General features: G+C 35.7%; 1 protein-coding gene across 4 annotated transcripts in view; it reads right to left on the bottom strand.

Annotated features, from left to right (window-relative positions):
- ELAPOR2 (endosome-lysosome associated apoptosis and autophagy regulator family member 2) overlaps window positions 1-20,317 on the bottom strand; it is a 179,856-nt gene that overhangs the window by 28,929 nt on the left and 130,610 nt on the right. For all 4 annotated transcript variants that reach the window (XM_054692480.1, XM_037510727.2, XM_054692481.1 and 1 more), the window contains exons 9-18: window positions 18,878-19,058; window positions 16,650-16,778; window positions 13,358-13,448; window positions 12,145-12,247; window positions 10,202-10,339; window positions 8,150-8,413; window positions 7,294-7,467; window positions 5,210-5,399; window positions 3,036-3,132; window positions 2,257-2,358 (exon numbers count right to left, since the gene is read on the bottom strand). In XM_054692480.1, coding sequence (XP_054548455.1) covers window positions 2,257-2,358; window positions 3,036-3,132; window positions 5,210-5,399; window positions 7,294-7,467; window positions 8,150-8,413; window positions 10,202-10,339; window positions 12,145-12,247; window positions 13,358-13,448; window positions 16,650-16,778; window positions 18,878-19,058 — 1,469 coding nt within the window. The remainder of the gene's footprint in view (window positions 1-2,256; window positions 2,359-3,035; window positions 3,133-5,209; window positions 5,400-7,293; window positions 7,468-8,149; window positions 8,414-10,201; window positions 10,340-12,144; window positions 12,248-13,357; window positions 13,449-16,649; window positions 16,779-18,877; window positions 19,059-20,317) is intronic.

The raw sequence follows: 20,317 nt of genomic DNA, 5'->3' as shown, positions 1-20,317 counted from the left end.
TTTAGGGATATTAGTGGGTTTTGTTTTAGTAATTTCATCTCTACTAAGGTACAGACTATACTAGATAATCTCAAAAGTCCACTCCAGCTCTGAGATTTCATCTGCCGCAGATATCGTGCTGTTAAGTTTTTATCTAAAATGTCTCACACCTTCCAGACACTCTTTGGAATTAGAAACCAACTGCATATGCCAGACCAAACAGATAGGTTGGCGTTTCCAATTGCAGATTGGAAATCCAATTGCAGTAGGCGGCCCAAAGAATTTGCTGCTCCCTCTAAATTTCAGATGCGATAGACAAAGAATATACAATTCCTTCTTTTTCCTGCTCCATGAACTTTCTATTAAGACATTATCACTTTCCCAGGTCACCCAGATAGAGCAGCTACCTATGTTGCTCCCAAAAAAGTGAGCTTAAGCTGATTTGCTAAGATTACTGGCCAAGAGAGAACACCTATGGGTTGCATCAGTCTTGAGCTGCCTACGTCTCCCTTTTGAGATGCTGTGGTCAGTATATGAGGTTTCTCAATGTAAATACTTGGCGAGCACCTTCTTATCGCTCCCCTGAAGATATTAAAGTTTCAAAGCTTTATAATAAGGCAACTTATATAAAGATCTCAAAAAAAAAAAAAGGCAAAGAATGTCCTCTACTATAGTATCCTAAGATATCTGGCTCTGGTCTTTTTTTTTATAGTTAGTAAATAAATTTCTATTCATTTCTACAGCTAAAAATATATATATACTTCAGGCCAAACTGTTGTTTCTTGTGTTCCTATCCCAGAGCTCCCTCTTGTGCACTGACGGGAAATTGATTCAAGAAAGAACTCAAAGTCAGCACATTTAGATTGTGGTGTGTAAGCAGTTTCACAAAGCAGTCTTCAAACTTCACTGTGCTTCATAATCATAAATAATGTTTTATTGAGACATGGATGAAAGACTCCACCTATAAACCATGACATTTTAACCTAGATTTTTAGAAAGCTGAAATGCAGAACAAAGGTTAAGAATGTGTCTCAGAAGTAAACAAACCAAATCTCGGAAATGTTTTTCTCAATGGTTCTCAAATTCTCATGTGCATCAGACTTGCTTTGTATTTTTAAAAATATTCCCATATTCAACACTCAGAGATTCTTTAGGTGTTAGGGAAAGTCCATAAATAGGTTTTAAAGTAGACACCCTAAGGTGTCCTGCTGGAGGTGATCTCGAGAAACCTGGCAAAAATAGTTGTTTCTTAAATAGAAAAAATTTCTGAAAAGTTGAAGGAGAAACTTAATTCTTACTCTCCAAGGGAAAAAAGTCATGAAACTGTTCTTTTTAGCTGAATTAAACATTAGAATCTACCTTGGGAGAGCTAGTGACTTATTTTCTAAAGGACAGACATAGTCTTTAGTAACATTATCTGCTTCAGTCTAAAATCTGGAGGACTCTTCAAAAGCTATCCAGGTAGACTTCTCAGAAATCCAGAGATGTTGCTAAGTTCAAAATAGAACCTCAGGCAGCTGCTGTAAATAGAACAAGCATCTGAACCATGTGGGTTTAATTCTGTAAATCAAACTGATACAAAGACACCTTAATACTAAAAAGATTAAAAATAATCTATCTACAGAACAACATATATCTATGAAAAATAAGTCAACAGCCATTTAAGTGTCTCTTGTGCCATTAAAGCAGTCCATGAAACTGATGTTTTTCTCCTGATGTTCCTACCCAAAGTGTACCATATTAATCAGTATCTAGATCATGATGAGCTGTTTTCTCAATGCCAGTAAATTAAATGAATTGCATTATGCATTCTATAGGTCAGATTCTACCACCATTAATCAGAAAACTGAACAGTTGGAAATGCATCTAAGTATCTATCATTATTCCTCACAGAAAAATAAAACATGACTTAGAGGATAGACTGCTTGATCTGTATCACTCAAATAGCTGATTGTTGATAGAGAACTATGATCCAGGAAAGTTACTGAGACTAGAACATAATAAGAATAGGGATACAAACTATATAATAATAAGTAATCTTCAAGAGAATGAGATACTCAGGCAAACATGAGAAGACTATGAAATTGAGGTGACTGAGCAGTGTTGAGATAGGCAGGGACAGATTCCTCTGAATCTGTCACATCATGACAGCAAAAATCTAGAGATTCTTGTCACCTTTCTGTTTTAAAGGAATAGAGTGTGTTTTAAAATATTCTATAGAGTTTTTCTTCCTCATGATAAACACAATGTGAAACAATTATAAAGAAATGAAAATACCTGGGGACTGAAATCAGTCCTGCTCCTGGTTTAGTAGGATTACACCTCATTTTCACAGCAGTTGATCGGCCATTAATGCAAGATGTTGTGGTCGTAGAAGATCTATTGAAAGGGAAATGACATTTCACTAAAAGATATGACAAAGATTACAAAGACAAAAATATCCCATGTATAATTGCACCCAAGCTGCATGAAGAAATGAAAACTGTATCAAAGTTCTCTGATTTAGAATTTTAATATAAATTGAGTCCACTGACTTTTACTCCCTAGGAAAATTTTACTACTTCCAAAGGTAAAGTGATAAGCTATCATCAAGGTGGTTAGTGAAGTCACTATAATCATAACAAAAATTGTAATTAAGATTTATTTTATTATGGCTCTGGCTTCTCCCTCAATCATGGTTTTTTTGCTACTTGGAGATACTTCATGACTACACACTTTACATTTCCTATGATAAATACTGATTGTATTGGAAAGCACAAAAAATGTAATTTTTAAAAAGGGAATAGAGGTCATATCTACTTAGACTGATGATTTGATGTGTGTAATAACTACCTAGAAAATGAAGTACAGTCTCCTTAAGGCCAAATTTAACAGACGATGTATGTGAGAGAAATTAAATAAGGTTTTCAAAATTTTCTGTTTCCTGCTTTTCACTAAGTTTCTCATTTAAGAACCAATTATTAATTATTGGGTAAATAGAAGCTGTTGTTCAAGGCATACAGAAGTGACAGCCTTTTGACTAAAAACCAATCTAGGTAAATAGCATCTACACTTACTTGTAAAAGAAATGCACATCTGGTATTTGGCTGGGTGAAACTGGGAACATGTCTTCTTTAATATTAATATTTTGCAATGTGTTCTGAATGGTTACTCCTAGAGAACAATAAAAAATAGACTACTAAGCAATGTGGGAAAATTAGGTCTATTTGGTCTCTGCATATCTGAACAGAAAGTAGCTTTACTGTAATGCTGTCATTTTACAAAAAAAAATATTGGATTGAATTAAATTAATGCATTCATGGTAAGAATAAGAAACTTTTCAAAGTCTCCACAATAAAAAGTAGAAGATTCTGCTCCCTAGCTTTGCAATTTTACTTAAGTCACTTTACTTCCCTGGGTCCTATGTGCTGAATCAGTAAAGTTCACAAAATAATTTAGATGATCCCTAAAATCTTTTCAGTTCTAACATTTGAGCAATTTATTATTAAAATTCTCAAGTTCTGTCAAATGAGCTGAGCTACTCTGTGAATACAACTTTTCACTAACATTCAACAAGGATATATTTGAGGAAACAAAAGTTTTTGTGTCCTAGTAATTTCTAGAAAGTAACTCCAAATTATGCCTAATCTAAAAGTAATCTAAAAATGAGCCATTTTTCTCTATTCTTGTAGGCAAAATGATGGCATATGCAAAGTACAAGTATAACAGCAACGTTATCTTATGCAGAGCACAAGCTCAGCACTGGCCTTGGTGCTGAAAATTAAAACTGCATTCCTCTGGAACCTCTGACAATGGTTCTCAAATCTGGCTTCATGGCTTCACAGCACTGCACTCAAAATCAAAATCAACAAGCAACTATAAACCAGAGACACACTATGGGGGTGGAGAGCAGGGGAAGGAGAGGAGGGATTAGGGTCAAAATAAGGGGGGGGTGGGAATTATATGGGGAATATAGCCAAAATGAAAATGCATACATTGTGCAAAAATGAAAAATGATGAGCCTCCCTTGTGGCGCAAGGAGTTAAGCACTGCACTATGAAGCAATTGCAGCCTCTGCAGCACAAGTTCGATCCCCAGCCTGCCAGGGAGCAACCCACATGGTGCAGCAGACCTCTCCTGTCTTGCCCGCTGCTCCCCTCAGCAGAGTATTTCAGTCAGTGTGCCTGTTCTGTTCCCACTCTGTCTCTGTGAATCCTCTCAACCCCCGCATCTCTGGCCTGTACCCCAGCTCTTGTATGCATAAATAAATCTTTAAAAAAATGAAAAATGATGTAAGAATTATATAAAATAAATTATAAAAATAAAAAATAAATAATTCTAACTTAAAAAAAAATCTGGCTTCACACGAGAATGACCTCAGAAGCTTGCTAAATTGTTAGATTGTTAGATGCTTTGTTAGATTTCTAATCCCTACCCCAGATGTCCTAATAAACGTGGTCCTTAAGAATCACTAATTAGGGATCTGAATTCTTAAAACTTTCCTATATCTTCTAGACCACAGAGAGAAAGAGCAGATGGGGAATAAAGTTCAACACTTTCTCTTTTGCTACTTGTTACCAGTTCACTTCTGGAATGAGAAAAATAATCAAAAGTGGTGGCAGATATCATGATTTAGGTTTATATTGTGTTTGGTTACTGCTCATATTTTGTTTTTACTTTTGGTTTAAGAATTGTTTTGCTTCTTAAATTCCCAGAAAATTTATTAGCTGATTCTCAGAAATCATATCACATATGAGTTAACCCAAAAAATCAGAAGCTTCTTGCAATCACTGATATTGACTAATAGACCTTTTCTTAGAAAGATTTATTTATTTATGCATACAAGAACCAGGGTATAGGCCGGAGATACAAGGGTTGAGGGGACTCACCAGAGACAGAGTGGGGAGCAGAACAGGCATATCTACTGAAATGCACTGCTGAGGGGAGCAGCGGGCGAGACAGGAGAGGTCTGTTGTGCCATGTGGGTTAGCTTGCTGGCCGGGGATCAAACTCAATGTTGCAGCAACTGGTGATAGCTTGATAGTGCTGTGTTTTTAACCCCTGCACCAGCAGAGAGGGCCAAAATAGACCTTTCTTGTAGAGGCTTTTTAACCATTTTATGAAGTTATGGTTCAGAATTACCTGCAGGTCTTAATCATCTATTGTAAACACCAGGGCAACGAAAAGATATCAGTATAGCATAATTTTAGAATAAATGCACACATGCATGTATAGGCCAAATGAAGCTTACCTAAAAATGTGTCTGCCAGAATGATAGATTGTGATGATAAGGCTGCACGGAAACCTTTACTTTCAGAAGGAATAATAGTTGACTGACATACAAATGCTCCTACCAAATTTGTGTAATCATCTGACCCTGACACCATTTCCTTTACTGTAAAGTCTGTTATATTGTTGGTACAGAGAGCCATCTTCTTCCCCTAGGAAAACAAAGTCATAAAGGCAAAGTTATATTGAAGGTCAGTCTCTAAATTGGATCCCAGTTAGTCAGTGATTCTAGTGAGCAGTGGCTCTTTCTTTACCACACAGATTCTGATTTAAATGATATTGGTATAGGTCAAAGTATTGGTATACCGATATTTTTAAAACATTCTAAAGGCAATTCCAATGTTCAATCAGGGCTGGTTGTTCCTGAAGTTATAATGAATACAGTAATTCAAGGCTGAACTGCTCTTCCTACTATAAGCATCATTTGTGCTGGATGAAAGCCACCTAAAGTTAAGGGGGGAAAAGTCACCTATGAAACCTTCAATTCATTAACAATGCCTACAAAGATACCAGAAAACTGCTAGTGAAGTTTTAAATGCCAAGGAAAAACACATGCTCTTCTCTCTCCTTCATACACCTATGGCAGAAAGGTTATATGAAGCCTGGAAGAGAAAGCATAAAAGCCATATTGCAGCAAGTGCCTATGACAACACCTAAATTCTAAAAGGTTGGTCACATCAAGTGTCTTTCTCATCCTCCTGTTAGATTTAATAATATGTACCTGCTCAACACCACAGTAAGTTGAAATAAATATAGGGGTTTACAATTTTAATCATTTCAGAGTAACTGGAGGATATAACCTATAAAAATTATGACTTTACAGTATGCTTAAATATCCTGTGATTCCACGGCTGAATAATTTCTGACAAAAATGTATAAATGAACAATATTTTATTAGCCTGAGGTATACAGCATGCACAGATGGGCATAAATAAAAAATAAATATTTTTCTTAAAGTAGCTAGCAATCCAAACCTGTAAATTTTCTCCCTACACCAAACCTTGTAGCTATATTACAGATGCAATATATTTTCACTAAGCTTAAATTGAATTAATGAAGGTGAAAGAAGCAATGGAACATCAAGAACAAAGAAATGATATAAAACAACAGAGATAAACGAGGAAAACAGTGGTAATGGGAAAGAAATGAGAATAAAAAAGCGGGGACAAAGATAACAAAAGGGAAGAGGAGAGATGATGAAAGAAAATGAGAGAGGAAATGTTACAGTATAATCTCCAGAAAGGGGAGGGTTCTATCTTCCCTGCTTCACCTAATGAGGGTGAATGAGCAATGAGGGGAAGCTGAAGAGGACATGGAAAAGACTTGGAAGAGTACTTGGAGGAAGCACTGGAGACGTGAAGAAGTGGTGCTTGCTTCTCAGCTTTGGACCCAACAGGGACTTGGAGGACATGGAAGAAGACAAGCGGAGTTGAGACATGTAGAGACACTTGGAAGAGACATGGGTGAGAGACACATGGGAAGGTTGACAATGGCAGCCATTACCTTGATTTGTACATTGATTTTTCTCCTTTCATCCCAGACTTGCCTGGTGTGTGTTGGATTGCCCCATGGGAAAGCACAATAGGACAAGTGTCATAACATGTGAAATGTACAGATATAGACATCTGTCCTTTATTACGGGCATTTTATTTTTGGACCAACAACTTCTGCTTTCTAAAACATGAAACTAACAATATTAACAACAGTAAAGCTTTCTCAAACCATAACTGCCTTCTACAAAGCAGGTGGGATTGACAAGTCTGACCCACTTTTACAAAAATGAAAGATCCTCATAACAATAATACCACAGCTCCAAGCTTTGGAGTTCAATTAACTGGGAAAGTTCTTATTAGAATCAGAAGAGGTTGCCCTTGGTGTAGAAAGATGGCAAAATGCTAGGAGGCAACAAAGGGTTTAAGTATCAAAGTTTGGTTTCTGATACTTCTTGTTATATTCCATGGCGATTTTATTGGGCCATCAACTGAAAATATCAAGTCACTCAGAGCCAAATGCTACCTCCATCTTGCTGTGGTATCCAGAACTTACCTCATGCCCACATAAGCTGATATTGAAGAAGTGGAAGTATTTTGTTCCTTTGGAGGTAAAGCTAGGGCCGTTCATTAACGAGCCCACACTGCTGAGGTTGCTGAAGTCATAGTGCAAACTTTGATTTTCTTTTTCATGGTAGAAAAAGCAGTCGCTATAGCAAACTGAGTGGTCCTTTGATTAAAGATAAAGAAATGTTAAAAAAAAAAAAGATTACAGAACAAAAAGTATTACCTTCTGTGAAAAATGTGTTTCAAAAGTAATCTAGAAATTAAGTAATACTGTCTCAGGAATAATGTATTTTACCATGCTACTACAGAGAATTTCTAATGCCAACTAAATTTTTCCAGCTACAGTTAAGACTAAGAATTTTTTTAAGAGTAAAGTTATTCTCATGTTACCTTCTTATAAAAAGTTATTTTAATAAATAGCCCAAATTTTATTATGCCAGTTTAAAGTTCAATAAAACTACATTCTCCCTCATCCACAATATAGCATTAACCTTTCCCCTTAAAATGTCTTAAGATACTGCTGCTCTCCCTTTACTCCTACAATCAAACCACAGAGTAGTTTATTTGCTCCACATTAATGCAATACACAAGAAATAAGTTTTACTGCTTTTAGAAAGTATTATAGGGTACTTTTCCTAAAATTTTATGTCACAGGAACTAGCACTTTGATGGTACATATTAATTGCTAAAAATTTTTAAGAGGAGAAAAATCAAAGGGAAATACAAGTCATTAGCAAATAAAAACATCAACTTCGTATCAACTTCCATAGCTCCTAGAGAAACAGTAGGGTAATCTTTGCCTTCCTCTAATACAATGTTCTCCTGGTGGTAACTGATGTACTTACCTGAGTGCTTCTACTCGCAGGCCCACAGGGAACACAAGCCTCCTTGCCATAGACCTGATGTATGGACAGGTAGGTGTCAGGTGGACACTCCTTGCACTGGTTGGTTTCTTTCTCAATGTAGTGGCCTGGGGGGCAGGGGACACACGATGAGCCCGACTGTTCAGAACCGAGGGCACAGGCACGGCATGAGGACGCCACCCCATCAATTGCATTAGTAGCAGTAATAGAATAAATCTTCACCATGTCATTGATGAACCGTCTATTCTAAAAAGAGAGCAGAAAGTAATGACTTCTGCCTTAGTATTTAGGTTGACAACCAGATTGTTTATGTTGCTATCACCAAAATAAGCAGTCTAGTTATTTGTCACTGAGGAAGGATTAGTACCCCTGCTTTTTGATAGTTCTTTTATCACTACAAGCCGATTTCCACAATAATGGAGCTCTGGGAGTTTTGCTGCAATCACCCTGAGATATGCCATAATTGCTACAAACTTGAGCACATAATAAGACTTGCATTTAGAAGAACTAGTTCATTTAATAAAGGAGCAACTTATCTCTCATTGTTTATTCCAAAAAAAGTAAAAAAGAAAAGAACTAAACAAAGCTTAAGTCTAATGATACAATAAGATGCTGACAGTGTGGCAGGCTGGAAAACTTGGACTATGGCTTAGAAAGTCTTAGAAGACTTGGAATTGGTCCTTACCCGAACAATGTGCAATATTGATGGTTACACCACTTCCCCATGCCTTCCTTTCCCACTCTAGTACCTTCCCTAGCCAACATACTCTGATTTCTACTGAGAGGTTATAAAGTAGAGAACAAAACATGGGGTCTTACTATACTTGCCCTTATTGTGACATAGTTAAGTGAAGTCTAGTTGTAACCAAGTAGTAGGCACCACTCTATCAGTACAGAAAGGCACGTGGCCTAAACTGCTTAAACAAAGCTTTTTGTCTCGGAAAAAAACAAAGGCAGTCAAGGAAGAAGTAGGATTCCATTATATGTCCAAGCTGCACATGTCAGTAATCTGAACAAGTATAAAGAACAACAGAGTCAAGTAAAATCTGGAGAATGGTCCCCCACTGAAAATCTGAACAGAAAAAGAAATGTTCCATTTGCCACCATAGCTTTAAGGCAGCTTCTGAACAAGTGATTTACCTTGTTCTCACCTTGGGAAGGTCACATTTATGGAGATCCACAAAAATAACAGTCCTTCTACTATTGAAACATACAATGAAATTTACTTAGAGGAGGATTAAGTTGTATTCTAGCAAGGAAAGTTAGAGAGAGTAAATAATTCTGCGTGATAACCCAATCACGAATACATACATACTCTCCAAGCTATAAAAGGAGATATTACTATAGTGAAATAACAAAGCAACACCAGTTAATGGCTCTGAAACAAAAGTCAGATCAAAGTCAGTCACTGGCCTTCCTATAGTCTCAGAAAACTTTAAGAGTAAGCTTTACACAAACCTTATAACCACAAAATTAGACCTTGCTCTTAAAAGTTTGGCAACTATATTTGTTCAGAGTACACAGAAACTCAGACATATTATGTCATTCCACATCACACATTTTTTAACTCGAAAATGTACTGTTTCATACCAATATACTCCATAACTAAAAGACTGATTCAACATCAATTATAACAAATCTTTTTCACCAAGAGGTCTGAACAATCACTTTATATAAATCTCTACAGAAAGAAAAGTGTTGGGGGGCCTCCCCTGGTGGCACAGCGGTTGAGCGCTGGGCTGCGAAGCTGCTTGCAGCCTCTGCAGCGCCGGTTCCATCCCTGGCCACCGGGGAGGGTCCCGCATGATGCGCAGACCTCTCCTGTAGCGCCCTCTGCTCCCCTGAGCAGTGTATTTCGTCGATCTGCCTGTTCTGCTCTCCGCTCTGGCTCTGGTGAATTCTCTCACCCTCCTGCGCTTCTGACTGTACCCAGAATAAAATAAAATAAATAATAAATAAATAAATAAATAAATAAATAAATAAATAAATCTTAAAAAAAAAAAAAAGAAAGAAAGAAAAGTGTTGGGAACTTACATCTTGACCTTGATTGGTTCTCTGGAATGCCCAGGTAAATGTAAATGTTGCATTCTTAAAGATGACATGGGTGTAAGCTTGCTTTTCCTTGGTTCCACCCCATGATTCCACCACATTGGTACTTTTTCTATTGATATCCTTAAATAAAATAAAAAATACAAAAAACACAAACAGCATTAATATACACATGTATATATTATAAATATGTGTTTGCATTTACAGTAAACCACATAGGGCTTGTGAATATATATCTGGAACTCCCAAAACACTAGAATTCCCAAAATTTCCATTCAAGCACTCACTAGCTTAGAAATTACAATCTGTTAGCCATGCTGTAAATACAACTTGAAAGAGTTTTTAAAATAGTTAAAAGGTTTGTGTGGGGGCTGGGAGAAAGAAAGCAAGAAATACATTTAGAAGGGGAAACAATCTCTCAAACTTATCACAGTAAACTTGGAGGATTCTCACAGAATAGCAAGGTTTCCAATTTTATCTTTTTCCTTGAGAAATTCTGATTAGCAGCTCTTGCATAAGTATTATTAGTTTCCCCTGGATTACACTTGCAGCTTCTAGGCTGACACAAGTACCAGCTAACCAGAATGTTATTCTATGTTTATGAAATACTCTTTTGCTTACACTTGAACTTCAAAAAGTGTAATATTTTTGAATATTTTTTACAATATGTTGAATAAAATGTGTAATAGTTTATTTCTTATTTCTTTAGTTAAAATTGGTGTTTAATATATCATATAATGCATGATATCCCCACCAATATGCTAATTATTAGCATGGTTAGAAAGTAAAAATAAGTCAATTAAAATATGTAACAAACATCTAATGTATTTGAAAGGAAAACTAAGCCTATCCCTGAATTTCCTAATTAGACCTCCCTGAAAAAGACTTCATAGATAATGTAGGAATCTGGATGGGCTTCCATTAGTTAGCTGGGATGTTGTAAGTATAGTGGCATGAGCCCAAGACAAGTCTCTTTCTTTCTTTTCTTCACCATAAACATAGAAGTCAAATATGTTATAAAGTAATCAAACATACTATCAAGAGATACATCTTGAATTCATGCCACAGCAAAAAATAAATAAATAAATAAATAAAATAAAACAAAATGTGTTTGCCACATGTTAACAGAAAACCCCTCATTACCAAACAACCAAATCACCATACAGACCACTTCCCAAAAGTAGCTCATAATATCTAGGTAGTGCTTTATTAAACACTTTCTTACTGGGTGTTTATTTCTATAATAAATGAATATGAGTTCATGGTCTGTACACATGAATACAGATCACGCATGGAGGAAACTATTAGTGTTAACTAATACTAAAAGGAAAGAGCAAAAACAAAGCATGTCTATGAAGTTGCTACGTAACTGTAAATACTAATATCTTAGCCAATACCTGCTAACACCACATGAGGTGTTAATAATTTTTGTGTTGCATTTTTTTCAAGCTAATAGCTGAAATTTATATGACATTTAGGAAAAAATGGGGAAAACAAGGAAGCATTTTCATTCTTCCCAGTGCTCTATACCTTCATTATTTTCTGACCTCACTTATCAATACATGTTTTTTCCCTACTAATAGTTTGACTTGCTGAATTAGGGGAGAATTTTCATTCTGTTGGCAGCATATTTTATGAAGAAATTTTCTACAAGATTAATATTCTGTGGCTTCTACAAGATAAATATTCTGCGGCTTCTGTCAGTTACCCGAGCCTCCTCACTCTGTCCTCTCCATAGAAATGAATGCTTTGTTGTGAAGTTCATTACACAATTCTTAGTGACTTCTCTAGACATTTTTACTGCTTTTGGAATACCTTAAAATGGGAAGAAAAAATCAGATTTTTATCCCAACTGGCATAATAAATTCATACTTAAAAGATAATGCTAAGATTAAAAATCTGCCTTTGAAAACCATTCTTTCACTTACCACCATGAAGTATAGAACACAGTCTGCAGAACAGAGGGTCTCAAAGACAAATGTTATTCTTCCCAGTTCAGAACCCATGGCTCCAGTCATAGATGTTGGTGGCCTATTTGACAGAGTTAAATGATGGTATTTATAGTATACTCTAAACACAATCTTAAACAAAATTTAGTCACTTTTTTTCATTAAGTCAAAAATCATGTTCTTCTCTTCCCCTAATCTATTGCTCCCCCAGCTCCTTCCTCATTCAATCTCTGCAAAACCATACCTTTCATTCTAACATGGAGTCTGCACAACATTGGAAAGATTCCTGAATCTCCCGGCGTAAATGGTATTGCTCATCCTAAAGCAAGAAAACACTCCTACTGGAAAATTTCAACATGAAAGACTAAGGCAAAATGTGATCTAAAAATTTTTAACAGGCCCCCCGTGGTGGCGCAACAGTTGAGCGCTGCGCTGCGAAGCTGCCCACAGCCTCTGCAGTGCCAGTTCAATCCCCGGCCACCAGCAAGGGTCCCACATGGCACGACAGACCTCTCTTGCCATGCCCGCTGCTCCCCTCAGCAGTGTATTTCATCAGTCTGCCTGTTCTGCTCCCCACTCTGGCCCTGGTGAATTCTCTCACCCTCCCATGCTTCTGACTGTACCCAGTGCTTGTATAAATAAATAAATAAATCTTTAAAAAAATAAAAAAAAATATAGGGCCTCCCCTGGTGGCGCAGTGGTTTAGCTCTGGGCTGCGAGGCTGCCCGTGGCCTCTGCAGCACTGGTTCGCTCCCCAGCCAACAGCGAGGGTCCCACCAAAAATAAATAAATAAACAAATATTTTTAAAAAATAAAAATTTTTAACAAATCACTTTAAAAAAAGACACTTAAAGAAAAATTAATTCATAAATCAAAAGGTACTTTTGCAAATATCTTGGAACAAGACCTCTTCATTAAGCATGTAAGACCGTGGTTATTGTAACATTTGGATAGATATTGCTAAAATCTTTCAGCATCAGCTATGTAATATACAATTAACAGTTACAGTTTCTCAATCACTGATTCCATAGATGTTTTGAATATAACACATTATCCTATAACAGCTTGTAATTTTCTAAGTACATCACAACGTTAATATATTTTTACAATGGCAGTCTCACTTCATCAATTTTTTGTTGGGAAACAGGCATGAAAATTCTTACAGAAGAGAATCAGAATTGATTTTCCTTACTTAAATCCTGGGATGTGCAAGTTTAAGATCAGGTAATCATTATCAGAACCTCCAGCCCCACTCTGGATATGATCTCCAGCCACCTCCCAACCTGGAAATGATAAAAGTAAATTTTATTAGTAATATTTCATTAATAATTTCCATTAATCTTTTTAAATAAGTTTTTTTAAAGAGAAGGACTATTGTGTTTATGTACAAAGTTAGAAATATTCCAAAAGCATCCCTTATTAAACCATAGTTGCCAATTGCAACTAGATACCAATAAAGATGTTCTATTTGATTCCCCTGGAAGAATCAAGTAATGCATACTGTCACATGAAACAACAGCTTTCTCAATCAAGTATGATCATTTTCTTAAGTAAAGCAGATGGTCTTTATTCATTCTATTGTAGTTAGAAAAATTATCATTTTCAGGTTACAAAAGGGAAATAGATACAAGAAATTACTTAATAAATATTTGAGTTCTAGAGTTCTTTCTTATATTTCTCAGCATTGTTTTCTAGTGTGACTCCAGTTCTGCAATCACTCACTTATCTAATCAATCCACTGACATTCATTGAGTGGTAAAAATCATGATATGCACAGGGATAGAAAGACAAGATTAGGTCCATCCACACTGAGGAGTCTGCAGAATGTGAAAGACAGACACACACTAAGATCTTCCCCTAGAAGATTTGGAAGCAACATTGCCTTGGCTTTACTTTGATTTTGGACTTTGTTTCTAGTCTCCACACCTGTGAAAGAATCAATTCCTGCTTTTCAAATAACCCCATTTTTGGTGCCTGATTGCACCACAATGAAACTACTAAGATCCATAATACTCTTAGGAAAAAAAGATACAGAATAGAAACAATAAGAGAACCCAAAGCTTTATAACTCCAGACAGGGAATTCCAGATTGCTAATGTGAGAGAAAAGCTGCAAGTAGAAAGGTACACACCCAGGATAATTATTGAATAAGAAGAGAAGGACAATACTTGCCTAGAATGAAAAATAGGGTTGGGACAGATGGGGGTTTAAGCCACAGACCATCACCATCCAGTAGAAATATGTGAGCCACAAATGTCAGTTTGAATGTGCCAATGTCACATTAAAAAAAGTAAAAAAAAGGTAGAATTAATTTTAATATCTTTTATTTAATCCAATATGCCTAAAATGCCCTTTCACTATATAATCACTGTAATTATTGGGCATTTTACTTTTTCGTAATAAATCTAGATAAGCTAGAGTGCAATTTACATTATCAGCACATCTCAATTCAGACTGGCCACATTTCAAGTACACATTGTGGCTAATGGCCGTTGTGTGGAACAGCACATCTCAAGGATAATTATGGCAGACATCTGAAAGCAAGGATCACTGATGTTAGCAGAAACCTAGGAACACTGCCACTTACTGAGCTCTCATCATTTTAATCCATTCTTAATTATAAAAACTATATAGAATAGTGTTGATAAAAATGTGAATTTAAAAAGACCAACTCAATATACCAACAGATATTTTTATTTTTATACATTCCTCTCTAGGCTTTGTCTTCATGCATAGTTTTACACAGATGCATGCAATTTTGTATTTTGTTTTTTTCCTTAGAGCAAATCTATGTTTCTATATACATTTTATATTTTAAGATTTTATGTTCTTATAAGTTTATATTGATTATAAAACTTTGAAAGCCAAAAAAATCAGTGATGAAAACTAAAATTCCTTATAATCTCACCACCCAGAAAAAAAATGCTGGTAACATTCTGGGTGTTTCTTCCACTATCTTTTGATGCATAGTAATTTTTATATGATTGAGATCTTATTGCTATTAACATTTTTTATCATAGATTTAGAAATTCACATTATTTCCTAAGCATTTTTCATTAGTAAATACTGTACCAACATATGACTGACTGAATAAATATCATGTAAACAGATGTCATTTATTTCCAAAATTTACTGATTTGTCTACCCTACAGTAATTGCCTCTTGCTGACCACACATCAATTGAACCATTTGGATTGATTCTGCCTTTTTGCTTCTATAGATGACACTGCAGTGAACATTTTTGTGACGTAGTTTTTCCATATTTCAGCATTTATCCAGTAAAGAATCCCAATAAAAGAATTTTAGGGTGAAGTACATATATTTTAAACCAATATTTTGCACCATTTTTCAGATTTTGAAAGCAATGGGAGTCAATGAGGAATATTTATTGTGTATATTGAATTAAAAATAAAATGTATTAAACTAAATGGAATGGTAATTCAAACTTAAAACCCTCCTACAACCAAGTGATAATCTCTTCAAATTTTGTTGTTTTCCTTTTCCAACTTTTCCTAGTGCACACCTGTTTAAACATACCAGAGTTTTTGCTGTATTCTCTACTTTATTTTCTGATATTTCCATTTACATTGTCTTCTCATTTTCCTAAATTATCATTACAGCAAAAAAAATTTCCAATTAAAAATTACCTCTACATCCAATTTTAATGATCCTATAATACACAATACATTATTTTATTTAATCATATTCCATCATTGAAAACACATTTCTCCTAGGCTTTCACTCATAAATAACACTAAATTAACATAATAATGCATAATTTCTTTCTTTATATCACAAGTGAAATTAAGGAGTTCGAGTATGAGAACATCCAAAATGGTCAAAACACCACCAAACTGTTCTCCAATATGACTGCCATTTCTAATGATTGTGTAACTTTTCACCGAATTAGTATACCATAATTTTCAAAATGATTACTTTATTGGTGAATATTAGACTACAGCAGGTCTGCAAATAGCACTGTTTTGTCCAACATCATTTCAGTATAACATTGATGAGAAAAAAATTAATTCCCTGCCAGGGCCACTGTCTATGTGGAGCTTATAAGTTCTCCCCATTTTTCCAGGTACTCAGGTTTCCTCCCACATCCCAAAGATGACACTCTCAGGTTAACTAGCAAGTCTAAATTGTCCCAGTCTGAATGAGCATGAGCATGGGTGTGAGTGTGTCCTATGACGGAGCAGGCTTCTGCCCATGAGTGATTCCCACCCTGAACTCGGAACTACTGTGATAAAGTCCAGCCACCAGCTACCCAAAACTCCAAAAAACGCAAAAATAAATTATATTCTTATATGTAAATGATCAGACCATGACACCACATTTACTATTTTATGTAAGGGCTGGAATTGAGGGCAGTGGTCAAATGATAAAACTAAAGTTCCTCATCCTTGGTTTGCTTTTTGAAGAGTTGAGTACAAGAGTCTCTGCTGCCAAAAATATATCAAGCAGGCTGATTCCAAACTCACCATTCATTCCATCACACTTTGAATTCCCAACATTGAAACAGGAAGTTTTCATATTGCCAGGAAGAACATTCCACCATTTATATTCAAAGCCAAGTGCAGGTTCTGTTCCTGCTGGACATGGTCTACATTCTATAGGAGAGAAGTGGGACCAACAGTTACACTTAAAATACATCTGAACAACTTTCTCTTCCTCTCTTCCAAGGACTACTAAATTTGAATTAGCAAAGAGGGAAATGGGAAGAAGAGATATTGAACCAATAATTCCCTTAAGAATTAGTAACTTCTGGGTCTCCCTGTTGGTACTGCGGGTTGAGCACTACACTATAAAACTGTCCGCAGCCTCTGCAGCGTGGGTTCGATCCACCGCCGGCCAGGGAGATACCCACATGGCATGGCAGACCTCTCCTGCCTCGCCCGCTGCGCTCCTCAGCAGTGTCATTGGTCTGTCTGCCTGTTTTGTTCTCTGTTCTGTCTCTGGTGAATTCCCTCACCCTCTGGCGCCTCTGACCTGTACCCCAGTTCTTGTATAAATAAATCTTTTTTAAAAAAGACATCACAATTTAAAAAAATTAAAAAAAAGAGTAACTTGTGAAAAGAAAAATAATTCTGGAGATAACATATACATTGATAATTGACTAACATGAAAAAGGATAAATATAAAATACTTTTAAATAGTTTTTCTTAACTTCTGGGAATAACAACTAATACTGAATTATCCCTTCACAAGAAAAGAAATTCTGAAGCAAGTTCTCTTATGTGTGATATTAAAAGCATTTCCCTTCACCACAACGGAGGGAACATCTTACCCTTTCTATTGCCTCTTAAATGTAATAGAATATTATACTATTTAATTTGAATATGAATTTTAATTTTACTTGAAATTAAACTCATTGCCTATGTTGGAAGTGATGCTGGGAATTGAGAAGTCTGGGAAAAGTTTGGTTTACAAATTAAGCTCATCTAACTATCTGCAACACTGAAAAGGATGGACTTTTACAACCATTTCTGAATTTAGCCAAGACACTTTCCATTATCACATCATTGAGAGCAGGGGTAGGGAGAGAAAATGTTCATTGAGCAAACACTTCCTGGTACCAGAGTACTAAGGAGACATTTTCTTTTTTTTTTCCTTTTTTTTTTTTAGAGGCATGTATTTTTATTTATTTATGATTTTTATTTATTTGTTTTGTTTGTTTATACATGCACTGGGTACAGTCAGAAGCATGGGAGGGTGAGAGAATTCACCAGAGCCAGAGCAGGGAGCAGAGGAGGCAGAATGACAGAAGTACACTGCTGAGGGGAGCAGCGGGCGGCAGGAGAGGTCTGCGCGCCATGTGGGACCCTCCTCTGGTGGCCGGGGAGCAGCCGGGGATCGAACCGGCGCTGCAGAGGCCGCGGGCAGCTTCCCAACCCAGCGCTCAACCGCTGCGCCACCGGGGAGGCCCAGGAGACATTTTCTATAATACACTCTATGATGATAAGCCAGACATTACTATCCATAATTTTATATATGAAAAAAAACTGAGGATAAAAAGCATTAAGTAACTTAGATAAACCACAATATTGGTTGTCTGAAGGATGTGGATTCAAACCCAAGTCAGTTTGACTCCCCAGTTCTTTTATGCCAATTTCCCAGGACTCTGGATATTAAGCATATAGTATGGCTACATTCAAGTAAGATAAATATATGCAACTAAAATGTTTTGTAATAATTGTCTACTAAAACTAAAACAAATTCTATAACCACTTTATTATTTTGTAAATACCAAAATTTTTCATAAATACACACTTTGAAACAATATATTTAGGGACTTTTTAATTGCCACACCATCAAAATGAATAATTTTTGCAATTGTTATAGCACAAAGTGTGATTTATTATTGCAAGGCTGATTAGAAAAAATAATATTGTATACCTGCAACCATAAATGTACACACACACTAGAAAAGTAGTACTTGTTCTTAGTCACAAATTTGGTATAATTATCTTATCCAGAGGCAGCAAATCATCCCATTAAGAAGGTATCACACAAAAAGCTATTAAAAAGCTTTCCTGATGATTAAGAAGTCACTGCCATCTCACAATTCCATTAGCGTATTTCTCAACTCTTGTTCAGAAAAATTCAGAAAATTATGTGATTTAAATAATTATTTCATAAAAATAATGTATAACAAAGTAACAAAATTATTTTGCTAAAGGTTCAGTTCTTGGACCAACTGACAGCCTACCCTTTGTTCCATCTGAAAACATTCCAGGAGGGCAGGGATGGCAAGAAGAAGATCCATTGTTATAAAATCCAGGGTTGCAAGGTGGACAATCCTTCTTCTCTCCAGAAGGGGGCAATCTAATAGCATCTGTGAGTTCTTCCCGACAGATTTTTGGCTCTATCCACTTGTACATTATCTGTGTCTGGGGGGAAAATAAAAAAAAAGACGAAAACAAACTTGCTATCAAACACGCTTTATTTTGCTTTAAACATCTTGTCATAAAATGTTAAACTGACAGCCTAAAAAACTCCAAACAGGGACAGAATAAAAGGGTCAGCTGTAGAAAATGTAAAATAGTAACAAAAGAGACAAAAGAAAACTACTTTGGTGGAAAAAATTATTATTTCCAAATCTTTAACCCTAAGCTACTGGCAGTCTTACTTCATATATATCATGTGTCTCTTCATGAACTACCACTTTAAAACACAGAATACATGATTCTAGACCTTTATCTCTAGCCACTCATTCACCCAATTCCATAACTCATGCAGATTTCTGCGCTGACATTATTTCATTTTGACTTCCACTACGTTCTTCCTTTCCCTCACCCATAGCATATATTATCGGGCTTTGCAAATAGCGATGACAACAAAATGTCAACTTTTTTTTTTTTAAAGAATTATCTATTTCAGTTCTGTTACTTCATAAATACTAGTCATTTCTGTCAGTCTTATCCAATAGCCTGATGTTAGATTACAAGAACTATAGCTAAAACATTTTATCCTGAGTCTCCTAAGCTCTGTTGCATGTGCTCTGGACATTAATAATAAGGGAACTCTGTCTGCAAGGAGAATAATCTTTGAAACTCTTTTTATTCTCACTCATGTAAACACCCCCACACAAAACAAAACATAACAAAACAGTTATAACTCAAGCACATCCAGAATATTTTGATAATAAAATTACTATCATTTTGAAACCAAAAACATTCAATGGGTGAGTCATATAAAAAACAAAATTGATATGCTCAATAGAAAAATAAAGATATTCTATATGCAGAGAGAAAGATAAACATTTTTCTCATAAACAAATACAGGTTTTTCAGAGAGACTACATGTTTCCTTTATTAGGCATATAATTTGCTGATAGTATTCTTTCTCCTTTAAAACAATTTCTGCAATAATAAGGCTAATATTGAAGCTGGAGAACCAAAATTAAAGGCAATTATCTAGTTACTTCAGTTAACAGAAAGTCACATTTAGTAAGCCCTTTAGGACGCTCAATTTCATTCTCAGCTATTCACTTTTGAAAGTGTAAATTACCTTATCTTAAGAAAGATGCTTAAGAAAATTATTTAAATATGCATGAACAGAGTTACAAGTAACTTTTTTTTTCCTTTTTACAACTCTCCCTGCATTTATTTTATGACCTATGGCATTCAGTTTAACCAGCCACTTCACC

Source organism: Talpa occidentalis, unplaced genomic scaffold (assembly GCF_014898055.3).
Source record: "Talpa occidentalis isolate TD23 unplaced genomic scaffold, MPIMG_talOcc4v2.1, whole genome shotgun sequence".
In the NCBI taxonomy this organism is placed as follows: domain Eukaryota; kingdom Metazoa; phylum Chordata; class Mammalia; order Eulipotyphla; family Talpidae; genus Talpa; species Talpa occidentalis.
Note: the sequence above shows the minus strand (reverse complement) of the source record. Positions and strands in the feature narration are given on the sequence as shown.